The sequence below is a fragment of the Helicoverpa armigera genome, chromosome 4 (genome assembly GCF_030705265.1).
Source record: "Helicoverpa armigera isolate CAAS_96S chromosome 4, ASM3070526v1, whole genome shotgun sequence".
NCBI lineage: Eukaryota > Metazoa > Arthropoda > Insecta > Lepidoptera > Noctuidae > Helicoverpa > Helicoverpa armigera.
The window spans coordinates 2325103-2345740 of NC_087123.1; the positions used below are offsets into that span (position 1 = coordinate 2325103).

At 35.2% G+C, this 20638-nt stretch overlaps 1 protein-coding gene across 1 annotated transcript in view; it reads left to right on the forward strand.

Annotated features, from left to right (window-relative positions):
• Positions 1 to 20638, forward strand: part of LOC135116759 (uncharacterized) — a 152163-nt gene that overhangs the window by 116982 nt on the left and 14543 nt on the right. Inside the window, exon 3 of the mRNA XM_064034301.1 lies at positions 8400 to 8608. Coding sequence (XP_063890371.1) covers positions 8400 to 8608 — 209 coding nt within the window. The remainder of the gene's footprint in view (positions 1 to 8399; positions 8609 to 20638) is intronic.

Consider the following 20638-nt stretch of genomic DNA (forward strand, 5'->3'; position numbering starts at 1 on the left):
TTTTTAAATGCTTACTACAAAATCCATGCTCGAGTAATATTTTCAAAATACCTACTGACCTTAATATACCCATTGTCGATATCGACATGTAATGAGGCTGGATGGATGTAACCTGACTTAAAGAGTAATGGATTCACAAAATGGATGACGTGTAGGTACGTAACAATATGGTTTGACCTCAAATTTTGAAAACAGGACCGTCAGTTCATGTTGATAAATGTTTCTCGAGGTTTGACGAGGTTTTTAATTTCTTTCTCAGAACCTAAAACAGGGGAATTCTTGTCTTTCTTCATCGTCAGTCTTTCAAAAAGTACCTGTGGTTACGTTGAATGGTTCAAACAGTAACAGAATTAATCCTCGGTGAATATACATAGGGAATTCAAAGTTCTATTTGTTTTATTATTGGAACCATATTTAATTTTAATACTGTATGTATTTCAACTCCAAGTTTGACATGACACAAAAATAAATTATTACGTACATTATTTTATAACACAGCCCGTACCAAGTTAGATAAACTGAAGGTTTTGGCTCACGCAGATACACGAGTACACTTGAACACGTGTAACCTTCTCAATTGGAAAGATAAGTTTCCTTAAAATTATGGCAATTAATTTATCATTGTTCATCAAATGAGTTGAATTGTTCTTTAAATAGGTGGATGGAAATGGAATTATGTCATTAGTGATTACGCAAGCAGATTTTATGGATAACTTTTTAAGTATTTGTTTTATTAAAATCTAAGGTGGAAAAATAAGCGTAACTCTGCCTCTCAATAACGATACGGGAAAACAGATGAACCGATAGAAATGAAATTCTTTCTTATATTTTAATGTGGTTCACATTATAGTTGGGAAATTACATAGACATACTTTTTAATCGGGTGCGGGAAGTACGTGAATATAAAAACTATGCATTTAATACGATTACATTTAAAACCACACCAACCCATTTAATAGGCAGTAACAAAATATCAGAGCTGCTCAACCCGGTAATCTAAAACTAAAAACGAATCATTCGATATCCATCGATGCACTCAACAGCAAAAATAAACAGCGAGCGGTCATAACACGCAATGTATCTCGGTTTCCGTCGAAACGAACGTGACCACAACGCCGTGGTTGCTGATATTTCGGCCAGTGATAATCCTGTACGGTTTATTAAAAAGTTTTTAATGTTTATTTAGTCGGGTATCTAGTTGCCAGTCATTTGATAGGTTTGGTTTTGGAATATGATGATGAGTGTGATTATAATCTGTGCAATGACGAAAAAACGACTGACTGATTCAAATCAAATCGAATCAAATCAAAAGTCATTTATTCAAACTTGGCTGCAAAACAGCACTTTTCGAACGTCAAAAAATAAATTTACAAAAGACAGCCCCCAAAACGCCCACCCTTCACCACTTCCTATGTGTTTTTGCTGGGAAGAAGAAGTGGCGCAACAAACTCCCCAGCAACACATGTCTGTCTGTTAGGTTAGAAGAACCTTAAACATTGTTTGATATGTACATCTGTATACAATTTAATTTGTATATTACATTAGAGGACAATACAGTAAAATAATTTATACACCACATGCTAGCTAGCACTCACCCTACATACCTTTACTAACTCAACTTGAGTATAACAAACTCACATATAAAATTATATCAAGGAAGATAAATAATTAATTTGGAAAATGCAATAGTCACAGTTAATAGCGGAGGTGTGCTTTCAGAAAAAATCGTTAACCACGTTACGTTTCAATGGAATTTTCAGTCAACAACCTTGTACAAGAGTAGCACTTTGTATACCACAAAAACGGGTTTGTTTTCCCTTTATTATTTTTAAAGTAAAATTAATAACCATGGATAAAGGTACCTACTCAAAAACAGGTAATAAAAAAATTTGCTGTTGTCAAAATTGCATTCACAAAGTACTAACAACTTCATCATTCCGATCTACTAGTTTAGTGTTTAGCAAAATTATGACGAAGGTCCAGAGTTTGAATCCAGCACAAACTATTGCGGCACTTTGAGCATATTTAACTTAGTTTCCCAGCTAAACTTTGTTATGCATCACAAATTTTAAAGCTTTTTAAAAAAGTGCATGTAACTTACGTAAAAAGCATTCATAAAATTCGTGGAAGCATTTTATTTCCTAGGTATTTTAATAAATAAAATATTTTGTTTTTTGCATCAAAATTGGAGCTACTTTCAGTGATAAACTTTTACCTATTTATAGGCTGTTTTAGTTAAAACTAAGAGTGCTTTTATTAAATTAGTTTAAGTTAGGATTTTTAACTACAAAGCATAGAATGTTAGAACAATTTACAGGCTAGAACATTTTTTAAGTTGAACTATGTTTCTTTGCGGTGGACACAACTCAATTTAGCCTTTAGTTCTTCTACTGACCGTCATTCCATAATCACCTTTTATACAGTTCCTCATTTCAACTACATTCCTTCACTGTATTATCACAACACACAATTCTACCTAAATAATCTCTTATTAAATAGATTTCTTCAAAATCACTTTCCCGAGAAATAAATACATTTAGCTTATATAAGACGACAAAATCCAAATGTTCCAAGGTCACCAGAAACTGGCAATACTGCTAAGATCAGCTTCCATTACTTAAGTACCCTGCCGCTACCGTCTCGATACGAAACCAATTATGTCTAATAAATCTTTGCAACGATTGTACCGAATGTATGTACCTAATACATTTGCTACAATTGTTCGTAGGTTCCTAAAAGATTTCTTTGGAAGACGAGAGGTTTGGAAGTACTTGAGAAAATTAGGAAAGTCATAATATGATTTTTACTAAGGAAATGATTATGATACGTTACGTTGTGATGTAATGGTATTTAAGTTATGTGTATAGTGTAAGTTTATTTTGGAAACTGATAATGATAATTGCGGGCTTAATTATGGAATGAAGGGTCAGTTGAAACAATCGTTTGAAAACATCTTGAAGTAATAGGTTCTGTATTTATCTTGGGATATATTGCTTCGTATACCCTGAGTTTTCTGAAACCCTGGCCTTGGTGATATGGTTCAAAGCGATATAAAAGTAATATTTAATCGAAAGCAAAAAAGACTAATGAATAAGCCCTGTTCCAACATACCCGTGTTACAAACAGTCCCTTACTCCCCTACACTACATACCTACATAAAAACTGCTCTACTTATTATCAAGTATGCTTTAGACTGATTTTCAGCACTTTACTTGTACACATTTATCACATAAATATATCTGTTTGTCGCATCACAAATGATAGTACAATCAAGATCGCATTGTAATCTGTAACTGTACATTTCTGCCGGAATTCAGGTCAGCTCCCTAATGGTGACAAACGTGTAACATAACACGCAATGTAATCAGTAATGTCATTTGATTGTGTTATATTACAAGTAAAGGTATATTAGACTGGTTGTACCAATGTGGGAAAGGTGGAGGGTACCAGATCGCGCGGCCGATCACCTATGCGCTGGACCGATCAGGTGAAATCCACAGTAGCTGCGTGTCAGACTGCGCTAGAGAGTCTGCTAACAGAGAGAGATGGCTGGAGATCGTCAAAAAAGCTGTGTCCGCCTCTAATGTGGACGCCTCTACGTGACCACGACCGCTCTGCCAAGAGCGAATCAACAGAGAAGAAGACCAATGTGTTTCCTTGCAGCCAGAAAGTCTGACAACCAGTTTTACCAATGGGTATTCAGTTGTCTGGGTAACTGGCTTGAAGAGGTCATATAGGAAGTCGCTTATCGCGACTGCCGTCCGGTGAGACTGGAAGCCGACCACAACATAGTTGGGAAAAGGCTAGGCAGATGACTGTGATCACCTTTGGTTTTATTTGATAATGTAGTATGAGCGCTAAAAAGGTTTTAAACTAGCATGATTATGAGGAATTTACTAGTTCAATTAAACATGCCCAAATACGCCCGTGTAAGACTTCAATACCCAAAAAAGTCGTTGTTGAATGTTCAAAAGATCGTGCACATACGCGGAAAAATATGGTCTATGGTTCATTGAAAAAAAAATGGTATCCTCAGGTGTAGGCAAAGCAAGTTGCAAGATTCTCAAGGCATCTACGGCCAACTCAAAGCTTGGTACAATATAATAATGGGGAAGCTAAAATATTCCTGGTTTCTCAGTACTGAGGACCGACGGTTTTAATGCTGGTAAACTTATTATACTTGTTATTTGCGTAAAGTATGAACAAATGCTCGATTCTAAGAAGTCAGTAGAAGTATTTACTCCATCAGGAATTCCATTCGAAATATATTTCAACGACTACACTTAGTGTGGTAGTTAGCAATTTTATTCTCTTCATGGTTTCCTTGAAAAAGATAAGAGGAAACCTGTGTATCTCAGGTTTTATTTTCAAATACCTAGAAGTTCTGTCAAGCAAAAAACAGCTTAAAATATACTAGCAATAGAGTCTTAATCTCAATCTACGCACTTTATATACTGTTGTATTAAATTCTGTTAATTGTGCTGAGAGCACTTAAAACGTAATTATATTAGGATTATTCGTATAACCTGAGGTTTATTGGGTGGAAATTAATATGATGATGTTTTCTACGTAATGGAGAACATAGAGTATAATCTTTTCAAGGTCAAATTATTTAGTATTTTACTTGGGCCTTTTTATGCACTTAGGAAAAAAAATGTTTATGAGTACAGGAGCAATAATCTGTTTTTAGAGGTAGATTTGTTTATGAAAATGTTTAGAAACTTAGATGAAAAAATATCAAACCAGTCTGACACTAGTTTTGTTCACCTTTTACACTTCGAAACTGACCTTAAAATCACGAGAGAGAGAATATCAGAGACATTTTATAAATTGTGAATATTATAACCAAAGATAAGGAAAGACAGTATTTCCTCAAGTTTTCTTCCGAATAGCTCGCTCACTTAATTTATCAACACATTCAGTATTACCATTGAGAAAACAAAATGAGTAACGGAGATATCATAACGAAAAATCTCCTAAGAAAGTAGCGCGCCAAAATGCAGATGTTTAGGGAACGAAGAACGTTACTACTCGTAGCTCCGCCCTTATGCGCCTTCTTAGGCACCCGCCCATTTTTTTGGAAACCAAATCTCTAATCAATCAAGACCAATCTTAGACAGATGGGTCAAGGAACCCGAATGCCTCGTATTGTACATAATATATGTTCTTGACCTACGAGAAGTAGCCTGACCTACCTTCTTTCTGGCATCTCCGCTATATTTCCTTTCTCCGTGGGTATTAGGAAGTGACGTCACAAATTAACTTTTTCCTGTTATGACTTATTAGATGTTACTGTTTCCGAGTATTGATTAATGTTTTGCGGCTGTTTGATTCTTGTTACGGAATGTGATAGCCGATCTTTTTTTGTATCTTACTAGGAAAATAGCGAATAATGGTTTGAGAGAACATTTTGGTGTATCTTTCTTTGCGTATATCGAATGTCGTATTAATTTTGAGTTGTTTTAATACATAGCTTGGTATATTATTAGACGAGTATAATCAGTAATAGTCGCATAGTGCTAGACTGCCCAAGTGAGGGTCCCTCTTATATTCCCGGGACTGTCGATATGTGTATGATGATCATGCTTCTTAGCTGTGGTCTGGGTGCTGTGTTTATAAATATCTGTATGTAACGTATTATGTAGTTACAAATTGTGTTAGCATCCATAACACAGGCTATTCAATAGATTACCATGTAGGTATAGTATGTGAAATTATTGAACAGTTTTCATAAAAATACGCAAACTTAATAAAAGCTTTCTCTATCTTCTTTTACCTATTTAGAATCCAACAAATTAACTTAACAACCTCACATATAACCTACATACAAGCCGACAATTCCCAAAAAGCCAATATCTTACCGCTACCAGGCCTCACGCATCTTGACCGATTTTTTCACGAAAGTTCCGTCAAGTCTAGTGATGTATTGAAAGGGAACACGCATACCATCACTCAACACCTTCTGTCAAATGTTTGTTTTCACATTCCCTTGGTGCTAATGTTTCTTCTATATAATATTGGCTTTTCTTTATTGTAAAAATGTATCGACGAAATGTGGGTAAGTCTCTGGAGTAAAATTTATTTGATTCTCGTGAAATATTTGGAGTGGTGATGTTGGTGGCTGTATTTTATATAATCATCACTCAGTTTTTACTAAAGGCTAACAATGCTTTTACATCAGCAGTTTTTTGAAGCGGATGATGAAGATCTGAGGAAAAAAACCCCTGGGGAAAACTTAGCACTTTCGTTCGGTTTTCTTACTTTCCAAGCGACAAGAAAACTGTCGTCCGATTTCACGTGACATTGTTTGAACCTGTAGTTGTCAATTGTTTGTACCACCCATACGTTTCGCTTGGAAACCTCTCACGCTGCTATTCGAATTATGGCTCTGTATTCCCCTTACTCCCCTACATTTCACATGAAAATACCTCTAATATAACCAAACCCCATAGAATTGTGTGCCATTATTAATTCACCAGTATAACCAGCTAATCGCGTACATTAGCCCCCACACCTGCTTACTGCCAGAGGGTGTAATGATAAATAAATCGGGCATGTGTCTCGTAATTGTGTTAGTCGCAGGCGCCGCTTGATGTAATGTAATTGTTTGTGGTCAGAGCTACCGAGATGTTGGGCTTTGTGAGACGGAGCGGGGTTGGAAACTGTGCAAGAGAAACGGGCGTTTACTTAATGGTCGAACAATTGAATATGTGCTTAAGAAATAGGCGAAGTTGAAGAATTTATTAAAACATTGATTACTAGTTTCCTCCACCGGTTGTACTAATTTCCGCCAGCGGTTTCAGCCATATCTCGAGGCAATTGCAAGCAAGCACCCTGATCAAAAGTAACCTATAAATGGTCTTCATCAAAGGGGCTATTTAGCACTAAAAGATGCCACAAACACACACACACCCACAACACCCCGTTGTTTTACATTAAATTTTAAAAGCGATTCAGCTCTAACTGAAAACCGCTAGTATCTACCACTCGTACCTCAAGCTATCAAGATAAACCACATTAAACCAACAAGAGAAAAAGAAAATACCTAATACATTGGAACAAATGTTCCGTACATTACTTCTCTAAATTGATTTACTGTGGCATCAGATAGATTGCTACCGAGTACTGACAATATCGAATCAAATGGTATTTACTGAGAAATCATAGAAAATGTTTGCTTTCTTGCTCTTTTTATTGGTGGGTGTGAAATGGTTACGTGATTCACGATAGTCTAACGGTGCTGAAAGACGTTAACAGCCTTGCTACAAAACCTTAAACATCTGTTGAACACTTGTCTAAAAAGACGTGTTGCTGCGAAACGGATCTTATTTCAACGTCATAATCTGATATTTTTTTAAACAAGTGTTAAACAGACGTTTAAAAGTTTTTGTGGTACGACGGTAAATGTTTTATTGGCCTGCTAGCTGTTTGTTTTCCCGCGGTTTCACCCGCGTCCCAGACCACTTCTCTGTTCTAGTTACAAATCAGTTAAACAGACGATTGACGCGTGTTTAAAAAAATCCTTAATAAACTAACTTTTTGTAATAACAACAATCGTGTCTTACTAAGAGACTTCTATGTAAATTGTTCTAATTCTGTAGCATATTGATTTTGTAGATCTTGTTTTACATAGAAACGTATAATTTTATTAACTGACAAATCATTTCAATTTCTTAAGAGAATTTTATTTACTTTTACCAACAATTGTTAAAATGTAGACAAAGCAATGTTTTACATAACTTTAATTGAAATAGAACAGTGTAATTAGAATCTGAACATCAATTAGAAGTTTTAAAGATTACGCTGGCAATTTATTCATAGTTACTATTTTATTATTTTGATAACTTTTTAATTGCGCAAATTAATTAAAATCTTTGTGATTTAGAAACATTTTGTTTTGGTTTTCAGATTATATCCAGTATCTTTATTGATATTCGTTAAAAAACTTGATCATAACTCTACTATAAGGCATGCAAATGCGAATTTAATATTCTGCTTCGCTAACACTCCTAGGTTGCTTGGGGCAATTCTTGAATACCCATAGCATTATTTAAACCCAATTTTTTTGCCTAAAACATTTATAAATTACCAGCTACAACAAGCAGATTCACCCACGTCCCGCTGGAACTTCTCTACGACCCCGGATATAAAGTAGCCTATTGAAATCATCGATAAATGGACTGTGTAACGCTGAAAAACATAGGACCAGTAATTGTTCCTAAGATCAGCGCGTTTAAGCAAACAAACAAACAAATTCTTCAAATATATAATATTACCATTGATTCTAATTATAAGCGCGTGGAGGTCTCATCAACATGAATATTTTGATAGTTTATAGAAAAAAATAATAAACACATGTTTGCCTCATCCTCATCAATTTTCTTTCTCCCTTGTTCCAGATGCCACAGCCCTTCGCGACGTGCAGCTAATAGCGCCATCTGCCGTCAAACTCGGGGACACAGTGCTCCTCGGCTGCAAGTGGACTCTAGAAGGCAATGAGACCTTATACAGTGTGAAGTGGTACAGGGGCCGGCAGGAGTTCTTCAGCTACCTGCCTAAAGAATACCCGTTTACCAGGATCTTTGCGCAACCTGGGATTGAGGTTGATGTGAGTACCTACTTATAAAATAAATTTTAACAACCTTACTTCAAAAAGTTCAACATATGTTGAACACTTGTCTAAAAATGTGTGGCTGCAAAACGGACCTTATTTCAATGTCATAATCTGTAATTTTTTTGGACAAGTGTTCAACTGACATTTAAAAGGTTTTTGTGGCACGACGTTAAGTGTTTTGTTAGTTCTACTTGTAAGGAAGCTTAAAAATGTATCTTAGGACATCGCACTATAAAAAATTTTTTTTGATGATTTGTCAACGTTTGTGTTGGGTGTAGGATCATAATTTAAAGCTCATTAAATATATGCAGCCCGTGTATAACTTTCATGAGACTTTAATTGTAATAAATAACCGACAAAATAGAAGACAGTTAATGCAATAAGATTTTATCTCCATAATAGCTCAAAACATGTCCTAAACTTAAAGAGGTTGAGTTTTATACGCTCTTCCTATATCCCTCTTAAAGTCTTTAAAAAGAAAATCCTAACACAAACCCAAACTCTGCTCCACCTTACTAAGGTAAACGCAAAGATTTAAAGTAAACTTCAAGAAGAACGCAAGTGCAAAAATCGATCAAGAAACTTAGCAGCGTGTCATAAATATCTGATACAGTACCAGCATCCTTTAATCCGGCAAACCGGCAAAAACACTTAACTCTTCTAAAGCGGATCACATACTACACCTACCTCCCGTGTCACGCTCGCCTGCGAACGTGTCTATAAGGTGAACATTATATAACGTATCTTTATTAAGTGAACATCATAATTATTTGGGCCTTACCCTACTACTGAATGAATGCCTCCTATATGTACCTAAGATCTGCCTTCTTAAATTTGACGGACGACGATTACGTCATTGGAAATAATATGTTCACTTTATTTGCCTGAATGTGGTCTTTATTTATTATTCTTTGCCCACATATGTATGTAGCTGTATTATATTACCGACTGTCTCGGTCCATCTCCAAACTAAGCTGAGCCCACTTTCACCTTCACATGTTGATTCTATGAGCGTTATCGGTCACTAGAGTTATTTGACAGATATCAAAATGGTGGCTCTGTTCACTAAAGAATCTTTCTAGCTACACACTGACTTTGAACACGATCTGTAGCAAATGTAAACATATCACAAGCATTCATGAAACTTTTATAAAAAAAAGCTGTAAACGCAATAAAGGTGAAACGTTAGTGTGAGATCCGCTTAACCTAACCTACATTTGAACCATAATTCGATGGCGTTACGTTATCTGCCGACTAACTTTTAACTTAAATTCATAACTTCGCCAAGTTAAGCAATGGCGGTAGCTATAATAATTTTTCAAAATGGTGTTATTTCGCTGAGTCCACTTCTAGTTATTTTAATGAATAACCTAGCCTGGATTTTATGGTTTCAGTGAAAAACTTGGAAGTTTAAGAATTAACTGTAAGTGGTTTACCGGTATTTATGGGCTTCTCAGTTTTCTTTAGGTTTTGTTAATAGTGCAATAAAAGGAGGAAAACCGGAAAGAAGTATTAGTAAAGTTAAGGTAATGTTAGTTTTCTTTACATTTACTTACTTTACTCTCTAAATATGTATTGTTTTCCTTTAAATTAGTCTTGGTTTCAGCTTCGACTCATTCATGTCTAAGTTTAAGAGTAGCGGTAAAATAAAATATGAACAAAGTCTCAATAATATCATTCTCTTGGCATGCGTCTGTTTCCGCCCACGTTACGCACAAATAAAATATAAAGATAGGTACAAAATACAAAATCGAATAACAGGAAAATTATTCACAAAATAATATCACGTGTCAACGCAATTTCTTCACAAATTGTCGACTTATTCAGCATCAACAATAAATTAGGAAAGGTTTTCAATACGCCTGATGAACGTACGCCGTTTCCTCAAAAATTTATATAAAGACATAATCTTATATTAACTAATTAAATTCCTTAGCGTCCTGGTAAACCAAGGTTGGATTACATCATTAAGAAAATGTTTCGGCTATGTTAAAAATATTTCTTAATAAAGAAACCATATCGGTCTAACAAAAAAAAAAAAATATGAAAAGATTTTTTGCTGAATATTATCAAAAAATGTATGAAACAATGGCGAAGCTATGTGTTGGGTATTATGTTTTTAATTTTAATTAACTAAAAAAAGATCTTGTCTTTTGTTTTTGGGTTAAATAATAAAAGGATCGGAAGGTTCTTTTTATTTTTTTTTGGGTACTGTTCGATTAATGTGGGTGTTATAATTTTATAGGCAAAAATGTTGCGTTGTATATTTAATAAGAAATTAAATTTTTGATTAGCTACACATGTTTTATATAAACAGTGGGGAAGGCTTATAACCTAAAATCCTTTTAGGGACTCCATACTCTTCTGCAATTCATATGGTCTGGGTCTAGACTCGTCTTTAAAGTCTCAAAATGATATCGAATTGTCTCAAAATAACCAAAATTTTATTCACGAAAACGCTTACTTTAAGCCAATTTTTCTCTCACAACGATCCACGAAAGATTATAACCCTGTAACCACGCAATAGTTTTTCTCTCAAGCCAATTTATTATGCAATGTTCGTCCGTTTACTTGGCTACCACTTGCCTTGTAAAGCTAAACTTAGTGAGTACACAACAAGAGTACCCACACTGCAAATTTTTAGTCGGCCGATAGGTTATTTGGGCCCTTAAATAAATATGAAGATGAACGGCAGTATAATCATCGGCACGAATCTTGAGCGCTGACCTTCACCTGCACAGAAGTGATTCACTGGGTCCCTTTGTAAACCGGTGATTGGCCCGCAGCGCATGGCGTCATAGCCGTCACTCGGGATTGATTCTTTGCTAATAAATCACTTCTGCGCAGGTGAAGGTCAGCGCTTAAGATTCGTACCAATGATTATACGCAAATTACAAAGATCAGGTATTTAGCCGGTATCAGATCGACTGAATACTTTGATTTGGAATCAAGTTTTTCGTTTGAAATATTCTTTTTGCTCACTATCGGCCGACTATTTAGTCTGTAGTGTGTGGAGACTAAGAATACCTCAAGAGGTCGGTAAGTGATGCTATGTATTAGATCAACGTTTACAAGACACATTTACGAAACGAAATAGGGTTACATTATTCGGGACGAAAATTCGGTGAGTCATTTTATGATAGGTCTTTTTGGAACTGAGGAGGATAGAAGAGTTATGAATGAAAATGGATGTTTAATAGTGAGAAGTTTAATTTCTTATTATTAATGTTTGATTTAGTTCCAGAATTTCAGAAATTTTCTTGAAATCGTTGATTGAGTAAGCATTGGGAGAGGAGAGCTGAAGATTTGAGCTATGATGTATATAGTTCTAAGTCGAGCACATATACAAGTCAATAATAATGTAAAGTCCATAGCTATATTAATTTACTTAACCCAAAAATTATAATTAAAACTGTCCCCGTAGCATTCGTAGCACCGCTACGCTAGATTTTCGTAGCAGCTACGTTTGCTACGTGTGTAGCACACAGATTCTTACAAAAGCATGTGGAGGGTAGATTGTTTCAGGAACTTGCCAAGAATGTTAATTAAATACTTTGTAAATAATTTATACTCATCGGTATAGGGGCGATCGCGTGCTCCGTGGCTGTGGTTCTTTATTTAATGTTAGTTCGATACCGGAGTTATACAAGTTTGAAAAAATAAATAAACTGTTGGGAATTTTGTCGATAGATGGTGGTCTACTAGCTTTTGTTTTATCAGTTTGAGATTGAGTGGCTATTCTTGTTTCTACTGATTGTATATGAAATCGGTAATTCTTGAAGTAGACTAAAATTTTAAAGCTCCTTTTAAAATAGCTGGCTATTTATTAGTTGCAGCAAGTTCTACATTCCTTCATCCAAATTAAATATGTTACGTGCTTATACAGCCCTTTCGTACTAATATATTTTTACAAATAACACAGCATTTCACTCCTCTTTGAGAAACCCCAAAACAAATTCAAAGGCAGTATTTATAATCCATCAGTTTTTAATACTGCAATCCCCTTTCAAACTATCGCGATTGCTTCAATCTGGTTCGTCAGAAAATAGTAGATGTAACTAAAAAACGTGCCTGAAAATATTTTTGCGTTCCAAATTGATTGGTTTCGGAAAGTACCAGTTTTGTAAAAGGCACCTAAAGGATTATCGAAAGAGGATTTGTCTGTTTTCCCTGAATGACGTTTAGGAGTACGTTCACTGCAGTTTTTTGTGGCAGGTCTGAGTAATTTTGGTGTAGTGTTTTGTTCTTAGAGCTGTTTTTTTGTGGTATTTTTGTGCATCTGTGTACTGTTACAATTTATAAGATATGCGACTTACGTTCGTGATTCATTTAGGAAGTCATTTTTTTATGAAAGGCTTTAACAGTGATTTTTTATTTTAATACGCATCTATATATCGTGCTGGAAGATTGTTTGAATGAGTTACCGCAAATCTGTAACACGAAAGGGTCCTGAAAACTGTGGGTGGGTAGTAGTCAGTAAGAGTAACATTCTTTTCTGCTTTACAGCGGCAAGGGTACGATTCGTATTGTCTGTGTGTCACTTTTCAAAGTTGGGGGTTTTTAATAAAACTAAAAGAAATAAAACCCAATATAATTACATTACCGTCCAAAGGTGATTTCACGTCTTTAATACATAGCCTGACCTATTTACAGTGCGATTTTGTTTTAACAACTTCCAATAAACAGACTTTATAGGCCGTTAACGCACTTTTCATGTTTTACTGTCTACCATTGTTAAGAACATCGGTTTACGACTCCTAAAAACCTTAGCGTTTCATATAAATAACTGCTGATCTTACATATATTTGTTTGTTGTATTTTTATGAAGATTTTATTAGGTAATAGCATGTGTCCCTGGCGTTGTATGGGTCAGTATTTTAATACTATATTTTTTTAAGAAAATATGGATGTATAAGGGATTGTGTATGTTTACAGTTTTAACGTAGAATAAAGTTGTGCCCAGCACTAACCGGTAATAACTGCATATGGGAAGTACATAGCGAGTACATAGGGGTAGTATATAGCGAGTACATAGGGCTAGCATATAGCGAGTACATAGGTTTCAACCGGTTGGAACTAGATGTAGCCGCACCTCGGGCTTTAGCCGTAACACATCCATATTTCAATTACAAAAGAAAACTCCGAGTAATTTTTAAAAATGTCTACAATAGTAAACTTAGTCGACGCCTTTTCATTCATAAGCTGTAAGATTACAAAATGTCGTAAACGACAGCAGCGATTAAGAAGCCATTTGGAAAACATTGAATATTTTATGCACACATGTATTGTGTTTCGTGCCCAGAATATAAATGTTGCTGATTGCTGCAAATAAAGAGAGCGGGGTGTTTTATTTGTATGTAGGTATTAAGAATTGGTTCATGTCGGTTGTGTGGTTAAGATTTTAATTGAAACGTTAATTTAAAACAACATTAGGGCCGATTATAAATCTTCAGTTAACTTCTATATGTGAAATAAATAGGTATGGCTATTTGACAGGTCAAACATATTCTTCAGATAAAACTTATCTGGCGATTTAAAAATCGGCCCTTATTTATACTTAGGTTGAATTATAAATAGGGGTTTGTAGGCCATTATAAAGCGTCGAGTATTTCAGTTCTTCCTACAAAAAACACTCGAAGTAGTCTAAATAAACTTTAAAATGTTAAAAAAAACAACATTTATATAATAGGTACGTTAGATAACATACTTTTTTATTTCACGGCGATACTTCTTCAGTTTATACTCATTTACGATAAGGATCAATTACAGGACCTTTCTAAAAGTCCAAAAGAAGGGACATATAAAGCAATTACGGTGACCATAAGTCACCGTAATTGCTTTATATGTCCCTTTTACGTACTCAAAATCAACCTCAATTGAAAAACCGTAAGTAGGTACGTAACAGGAGTTTACACAGGTCATTCTATTCATGATCAGGCCGTGGAGAACAAATGACTAGCGGAGGTGCCATAGCGGAAAATTTCGGTGAGCGGGGAACGAGGAACGGTACTGTCTAGCTAGGCCCTTATACGCCTTCTTTGGACCTGACCATTCTTGTAATACCAAAAATCGTTGATATATGTCTCAAAGAACCCCAAACACCTCGTTAGTTCACTCGTCACTCACTGGTCGTTTTGATCTTGACCACCGTACCTTTTTGACCTAGAAGAAGATGCTTGACCTACCTGCATTATGGCATCTCTGCTCATCTTTTCTCACTCCGTGGTCAGGCCCAATCACTTCTTATGATTTTAACGATGAGGACCGCATCCATTGCGTCATTAATAGCTCATTTCAAATAAAGACATCGTCAATAAAAAGCAATGTATATGTAATTGCTAGATATTATCGCATCCAATCAGATAATCCTATTCCGTTTTACGACATGAATTTGGGAAATTGAATTTTTCGGTGTGTCAATAAAAAGTGGGAAATGTAAGATTTTAAATTGGAAGATTAATTGCTTTCGTTTTCTTACAGGTGTTATTTTTTGCTAATTGATTTTCGGAATTAATGTTTTTTTTTTTGTTCGTTAATTAGTCTGGAGCGGGAAGTTTGGAAGGAAAAAAATGTTGTAGGGTATTAAGATTTTATAATTGTTTGTCTCTTTTTAGTATCGTTACATTTTGGTGAATTGTGCAAAACTGCGTTGTTTGCTTCCTTAATTTGTCAATGTGAAATCTGTTTCTACTATAGCATTATATATTTACAATTTATGTACACAAACATCATAAGAAATAAGACAGGAAATAAAAATAATTTACAAAGCTAATGCTTATAAAGCGCTTTCTAATGCATTATAATGCGGAACAGTTTGTTTGTTAACCAGGTGCGCGGAGTAGTTCTATAAGCACGATCGTGACACTGCTGGCGAATGCCAGTTTGTCATAAAATGTGCTGTGATACATAATCCTTTTTATAGTTTTTATCACGTAACCATAAAAATCAATGTCCAAATTCTAAACAGCAATAATACTTATTGACCCATAAATGATAAAACCAAAATTAATTGCCGAAAAGTAAACAAAAACTGAAAAGCAATAAAAGGCATTTTATTATATTTTACAGTCGACGATTTTTATGTACAAGATAAGTATTCCCTTAGTGAATCATGATTTGATTTCAAATCTACTGGTAGACGCCTGTTTTTGTGTCAAGGGACGAAATAAACAGGGCCTGAGATAACAAATTCAATTTGTACAAGTATTGTAGTCGGTCTTAATCTAAATGTTATTTATAACGTTTCTTTAGGATTATTAAATTAATCTAGAATCTTGGATTGTGCAGGTATTTCGGTTTTTGTTGTTTGGTGAGGGTGTTTTATTTTGATACTAATATTTTTATACACCTTTATCCATGAAGGGTTCTTATTTGGGTATAAGGATGTGAAAATTAAAAAAATCGATTATTTAAAAACCCTAATTATATCGACCTACATTAACTTACCAAAGTTAACCAAAATGGTGAAGATCTGATAAATAATTAAATTGATTCTGCCAACTTCTTTATACGTACCCCTTAGGAACTTCTTTGGGCATCCAGACAAAAAATAGCTTGTAAGTATATAAATAGCCTCCCACGATAAAAATGGCTACTTAGAAAAAAATAAACAAATTATTCCAGTGGAAAAATACTCAAATGAATTTAAATAATGAAGATGACATAAATATCCTTCTTCTTTCGTGGCGTCACACTTCCTATCCGACAAACGGTCCAAGGTCACTTCAGAAGTCACCTTGCTTTGACCTTTAACCAAGTCCCACAATCAACTTTTACGACAAGATAAGTGGATAATGTATCATCTTCTCCTGATTCTTATCCCTATCGATATAACTAGGATAGGATTATTTTTGGATCAGTTTTCTATAGATAGCTACTGACGTCATAATATTTTTTGATAAGGCTTGTCACACCTAATATTATAAACGCGAAAGTAACTATGTCAGTTTGTCTGTAACTCATTCGATAAAAAAAAGCATTCATAATATTATACAGACGATAATGTGAATAAGTAGGGTTTTAGTAAATTAAATTACTATGGCAATATAATTCAATAATCTTATTTTATTTCGATTACGCCAATATTTGATAAATGACCGCTAATTTTAGGATAAATTGTTGAAAATATTAATTTAGCGCTATTTAGTTATGATATTTTCGTTGGCCTTGAAAATAATATTCCTACATCAATTTTATTTATTTATTATTCTTCACACATTTTACAAAAACGATGTATAATGGCGGACTTAACGCCTTATATATTATTACTATTATATAATTAAACTGGCCATAAATTGTGATTGTCAGAATCGGTGCCACTTTTAGATGATGATTATCTTCAAAACCACGAGGGAAGCATTGTTGCAACAGGTAGTAATTAGGTGGCAACTCTTTATATGTCTTTCTGTTATTCGAGGGGATCTATGATGAGTGATTCTATTGATCACCATAAAATTAGTAACAACTAAGTAGTCTTAATCAATCAAAACACACACGCACACTATGACAGAAATCTTTTCAAGATGGCTACCCTAAGTATTAGCAATAGATTGAGTAGACGAGAGCGGTAGTGTCCTCCATTGAAAAGACAAACATTTATTCAGGCCAAAACCTTCGGATTATCAGCCTCTTCCCTACGCTAATTGTTTGAAGGCTATATTTTAAAGGTTATTCATTTGGTATTCATTTATTTTAGTATGTTGAAACGTGTAGTATTATCGAGTAGGCACGTGTACACGATGGAATGGACCCATTCATATTATTTAAATTTGTCTGATATTTTAAATAATAGGTGGTCATCTTTTTTCAATATTGTCATTAGTCTTAAAAACTATATTTTTAATTGACTTCCAAAAATTGGTAGAGGTTCTCAATTCGTTTTCACTTTTTTTCTGGTAACAGTTAAAATGCCAGTCTTGTCATACTTACAGCGTCATACTCATATTTTCATAAGTGCTTGTGTAGGTAAAAGTGAAATTATTAATTTTATTTTGACTTACAAGCCTGTTACTGTAAAACTCTTTGGAAAAAACTTCAACTTGCTCTCATAGCATAAAATATTACCATAAACAATTTATTTCCCACTAACCATCATTATTAAGCTATAACATAGTTTTATATAATATAGTAGCATATAAAAGCATGCACTACAGCGCACTAAAGATAACTTTTGTCTAATAAGTCGATAAAGTTGCCAACTATCGTACAACTTTGCAAATTTAATATCGGAACTCATTGGCCCGAAAAACAGGCTAAGGGTTTGCGCTATGGCTGAGTACGTGTAAGTAGAGTTATGTTATATGTTAAAGGATACTAGGAAATATTTCCTAGGAACAAAGTATTTTGATCTTGTAGTTTTAGTGTATGTGTGATAGAAATGGTCGATAAGTTTAGTCGGCTTCCATTCCCAACCTCCTTAACCCAGTTACCAAGACAACAAAGTCTGGTTGTCAGACATCCCTGGCTTTTGACTACCCGTAATAACTGCTAATCTTGCTTTTTTTTAGCTCGTCAAATACTGTATTTGAAATTACCTAACTGCCCCTTACACTCGTATTAAATGCATGATCGAACGAAGTAAAAGCTTAAAAAAGAACAGAAAGCCATAGGCATTAAGCTGAAACCAAAATGAACACCATGAAAAAAACATCAATCAGATCAAAACAAATCAATGTTATAAAATCGCCAAACACGCCCAAATCAACATAAATTGCCACTAAAACATACCACAAACAAAACGTATCAACATAACACCCGAATGATCGAATCATCATATCGATACGAATCTCGATTGTAAACATAATAGACGCGTAACCGATTGTAAATCGAATCCCATTCGAATTGAAACGATTATTCTAACACCTTCATTGTTATTGCGTGTTTATTAGATTTGGGTTCGTTTTTGTGGCACAAGGGTGATGGGCTGGTTGTAATGGGTACCCCAGTATAGTGGACATTATCTTTATCGTAATGACGTCATATCGTCCGGTATGACACGGTCGGTAAGTGGTGGAATGAGATTAGATGCTTTCTTGTTGCCTTAATTTGGTAACGGTTATTATGATAGTATTTGGGTTAAGAGAGGATGTTACTAAGTTGTCCTGTGTAGGTGTTGTGTTTTGAGTAATGGGATTTGAACCACAAAAATGATCCTAACAATGATTTTGACTAATTCAATAATTCAATCAATAGAAGAGAAAGTTCTAGAAGCTTTGACTTTTATTGGTTCATCATCTCTAAAGACCAATTTACTTAAATTACAGCCGTTCTAAAACTTCATATATCTAGACTGTACAGACAACTGTACAGGTTTAATTTTATTTTATATACATAATTACTGTCGCGGCGCGCGTCAGCACTTTTGTATGACTATTTAAACTGTAGCATTAGCATTTTATATCACTGCACCTTATCATTTGTATCAATATACTATCGTCACAGAAGTTTGTGTTATTTTATCATTTCTACACGATCTTCCTGTCTATATCAACGAGAAGCAGTCAACCTATCAACTATCATCCAAGTGTAGGCGCTTACAACCCCTACATTTTATGGTCCTTCGAGCCGGATTCTCTGGATCAAGTATCATTATCAAATTGTGTTCTGAAGATTTCTGGTATCGATAGCGAATCGGTCTGCTGGCCTCCCACAAGCGGGTCTCACCAGTTAGATTGAGAAGGCGCATATATCGTGCTGGAGATTACTCGAACAACAAACATTTATCAAGAATTTATCATCGTCCGCATCAGGATAACCTTATATCAAATTCAGGTATTTATCATTTTTATCAATTATCATGGAGAGCATCCAATCAGTGTTCGAACGTCAGAGCAACCTTACCAAGGAAATTGAGAGAATCAATAGCAATTTCCGGAAGGACAGTTTGAGCAGGAGGACACCTGAATATCTTATCAATCGTCTAGCCTCGCTAGACCAATGTTGGAAGGAGTTTGAAGATAATCATATCAAGCTGCTGGAGTTTGAAGACGATCAATACGAATACTTCTCCAAAGGGATTTATGGGTACATGAAGGATTACTATATCAGAACCAAGGACATGATCTCTTCATACAAGGAGACCAAGGTTCCGGCATTTTCCCTACCCACTTTTGAAGAATATTCCTATCAAGGGGATGACCTGCTTGGCCAGCAGGATACCAATTTCCGAGCATTAGAACGACTGATGAATCGAATCAGCATTCAAGACCTGGAAGAGAAATGGGAACTTCAAGATGAACTGAAGAGCCTTCAACATCTCTGGAAGGTTATAGACACTATTCACCTCCGTCTCGATAATCAATTAAAAGGCAGCAACGATGCATATGAAGCCAGGTTTCTGCAAATTGAAGAGCGCTACCTCACTATCAAACGAGAGCTGAACAGAAAGTTAAACTCTACTGCTCACCTGGAGCAGGCCACACCTAAATTAGAAGTACCTACATTTTTCGGAAAATACACGCAGTGGCCGACCTTCTTCGATTTGTTTATGGAAACAATTCATAACAACAAATGTATCACGAAGGCGCAGAAAATGCAGCATCTGAAAGGAAAGGTCAAGGGTGAAGCAGAAGGTTTAATCCAGCATCTCAACATATCAGCAGAGAACTACGACACGGCATGGGAGATCCTTACCCATCGCTATAACAATCCACAGATACTGTTTTCAACACAGATGGATATCTTCCTTAATCAACCGCTGATCACTAAGCATTCATCCTATCATGCATACAAGAAGTTGCACGATACGACGACACAGTGTGTTAACAGCATTCGGAACCTAGGCATTGACATCACAACCTGGGACCCAATATTAGTTCATCTACTATCAAAGAAGCTGGACGAAGAAACGCGTACTGACTTTATGGAGTCTCGTATGTCGCCACGAGATCTTACATCATATACGGAGTTCCTGCAGTTCCTTGAAAACAAGTTCATGGCTCGAGAGCCCGTAGGCAAGAAGGAGAAACCTACAACATCAGATTCATACAAGCCGAGCTCATGTCATCAAAGGCCTCAAAATCATAA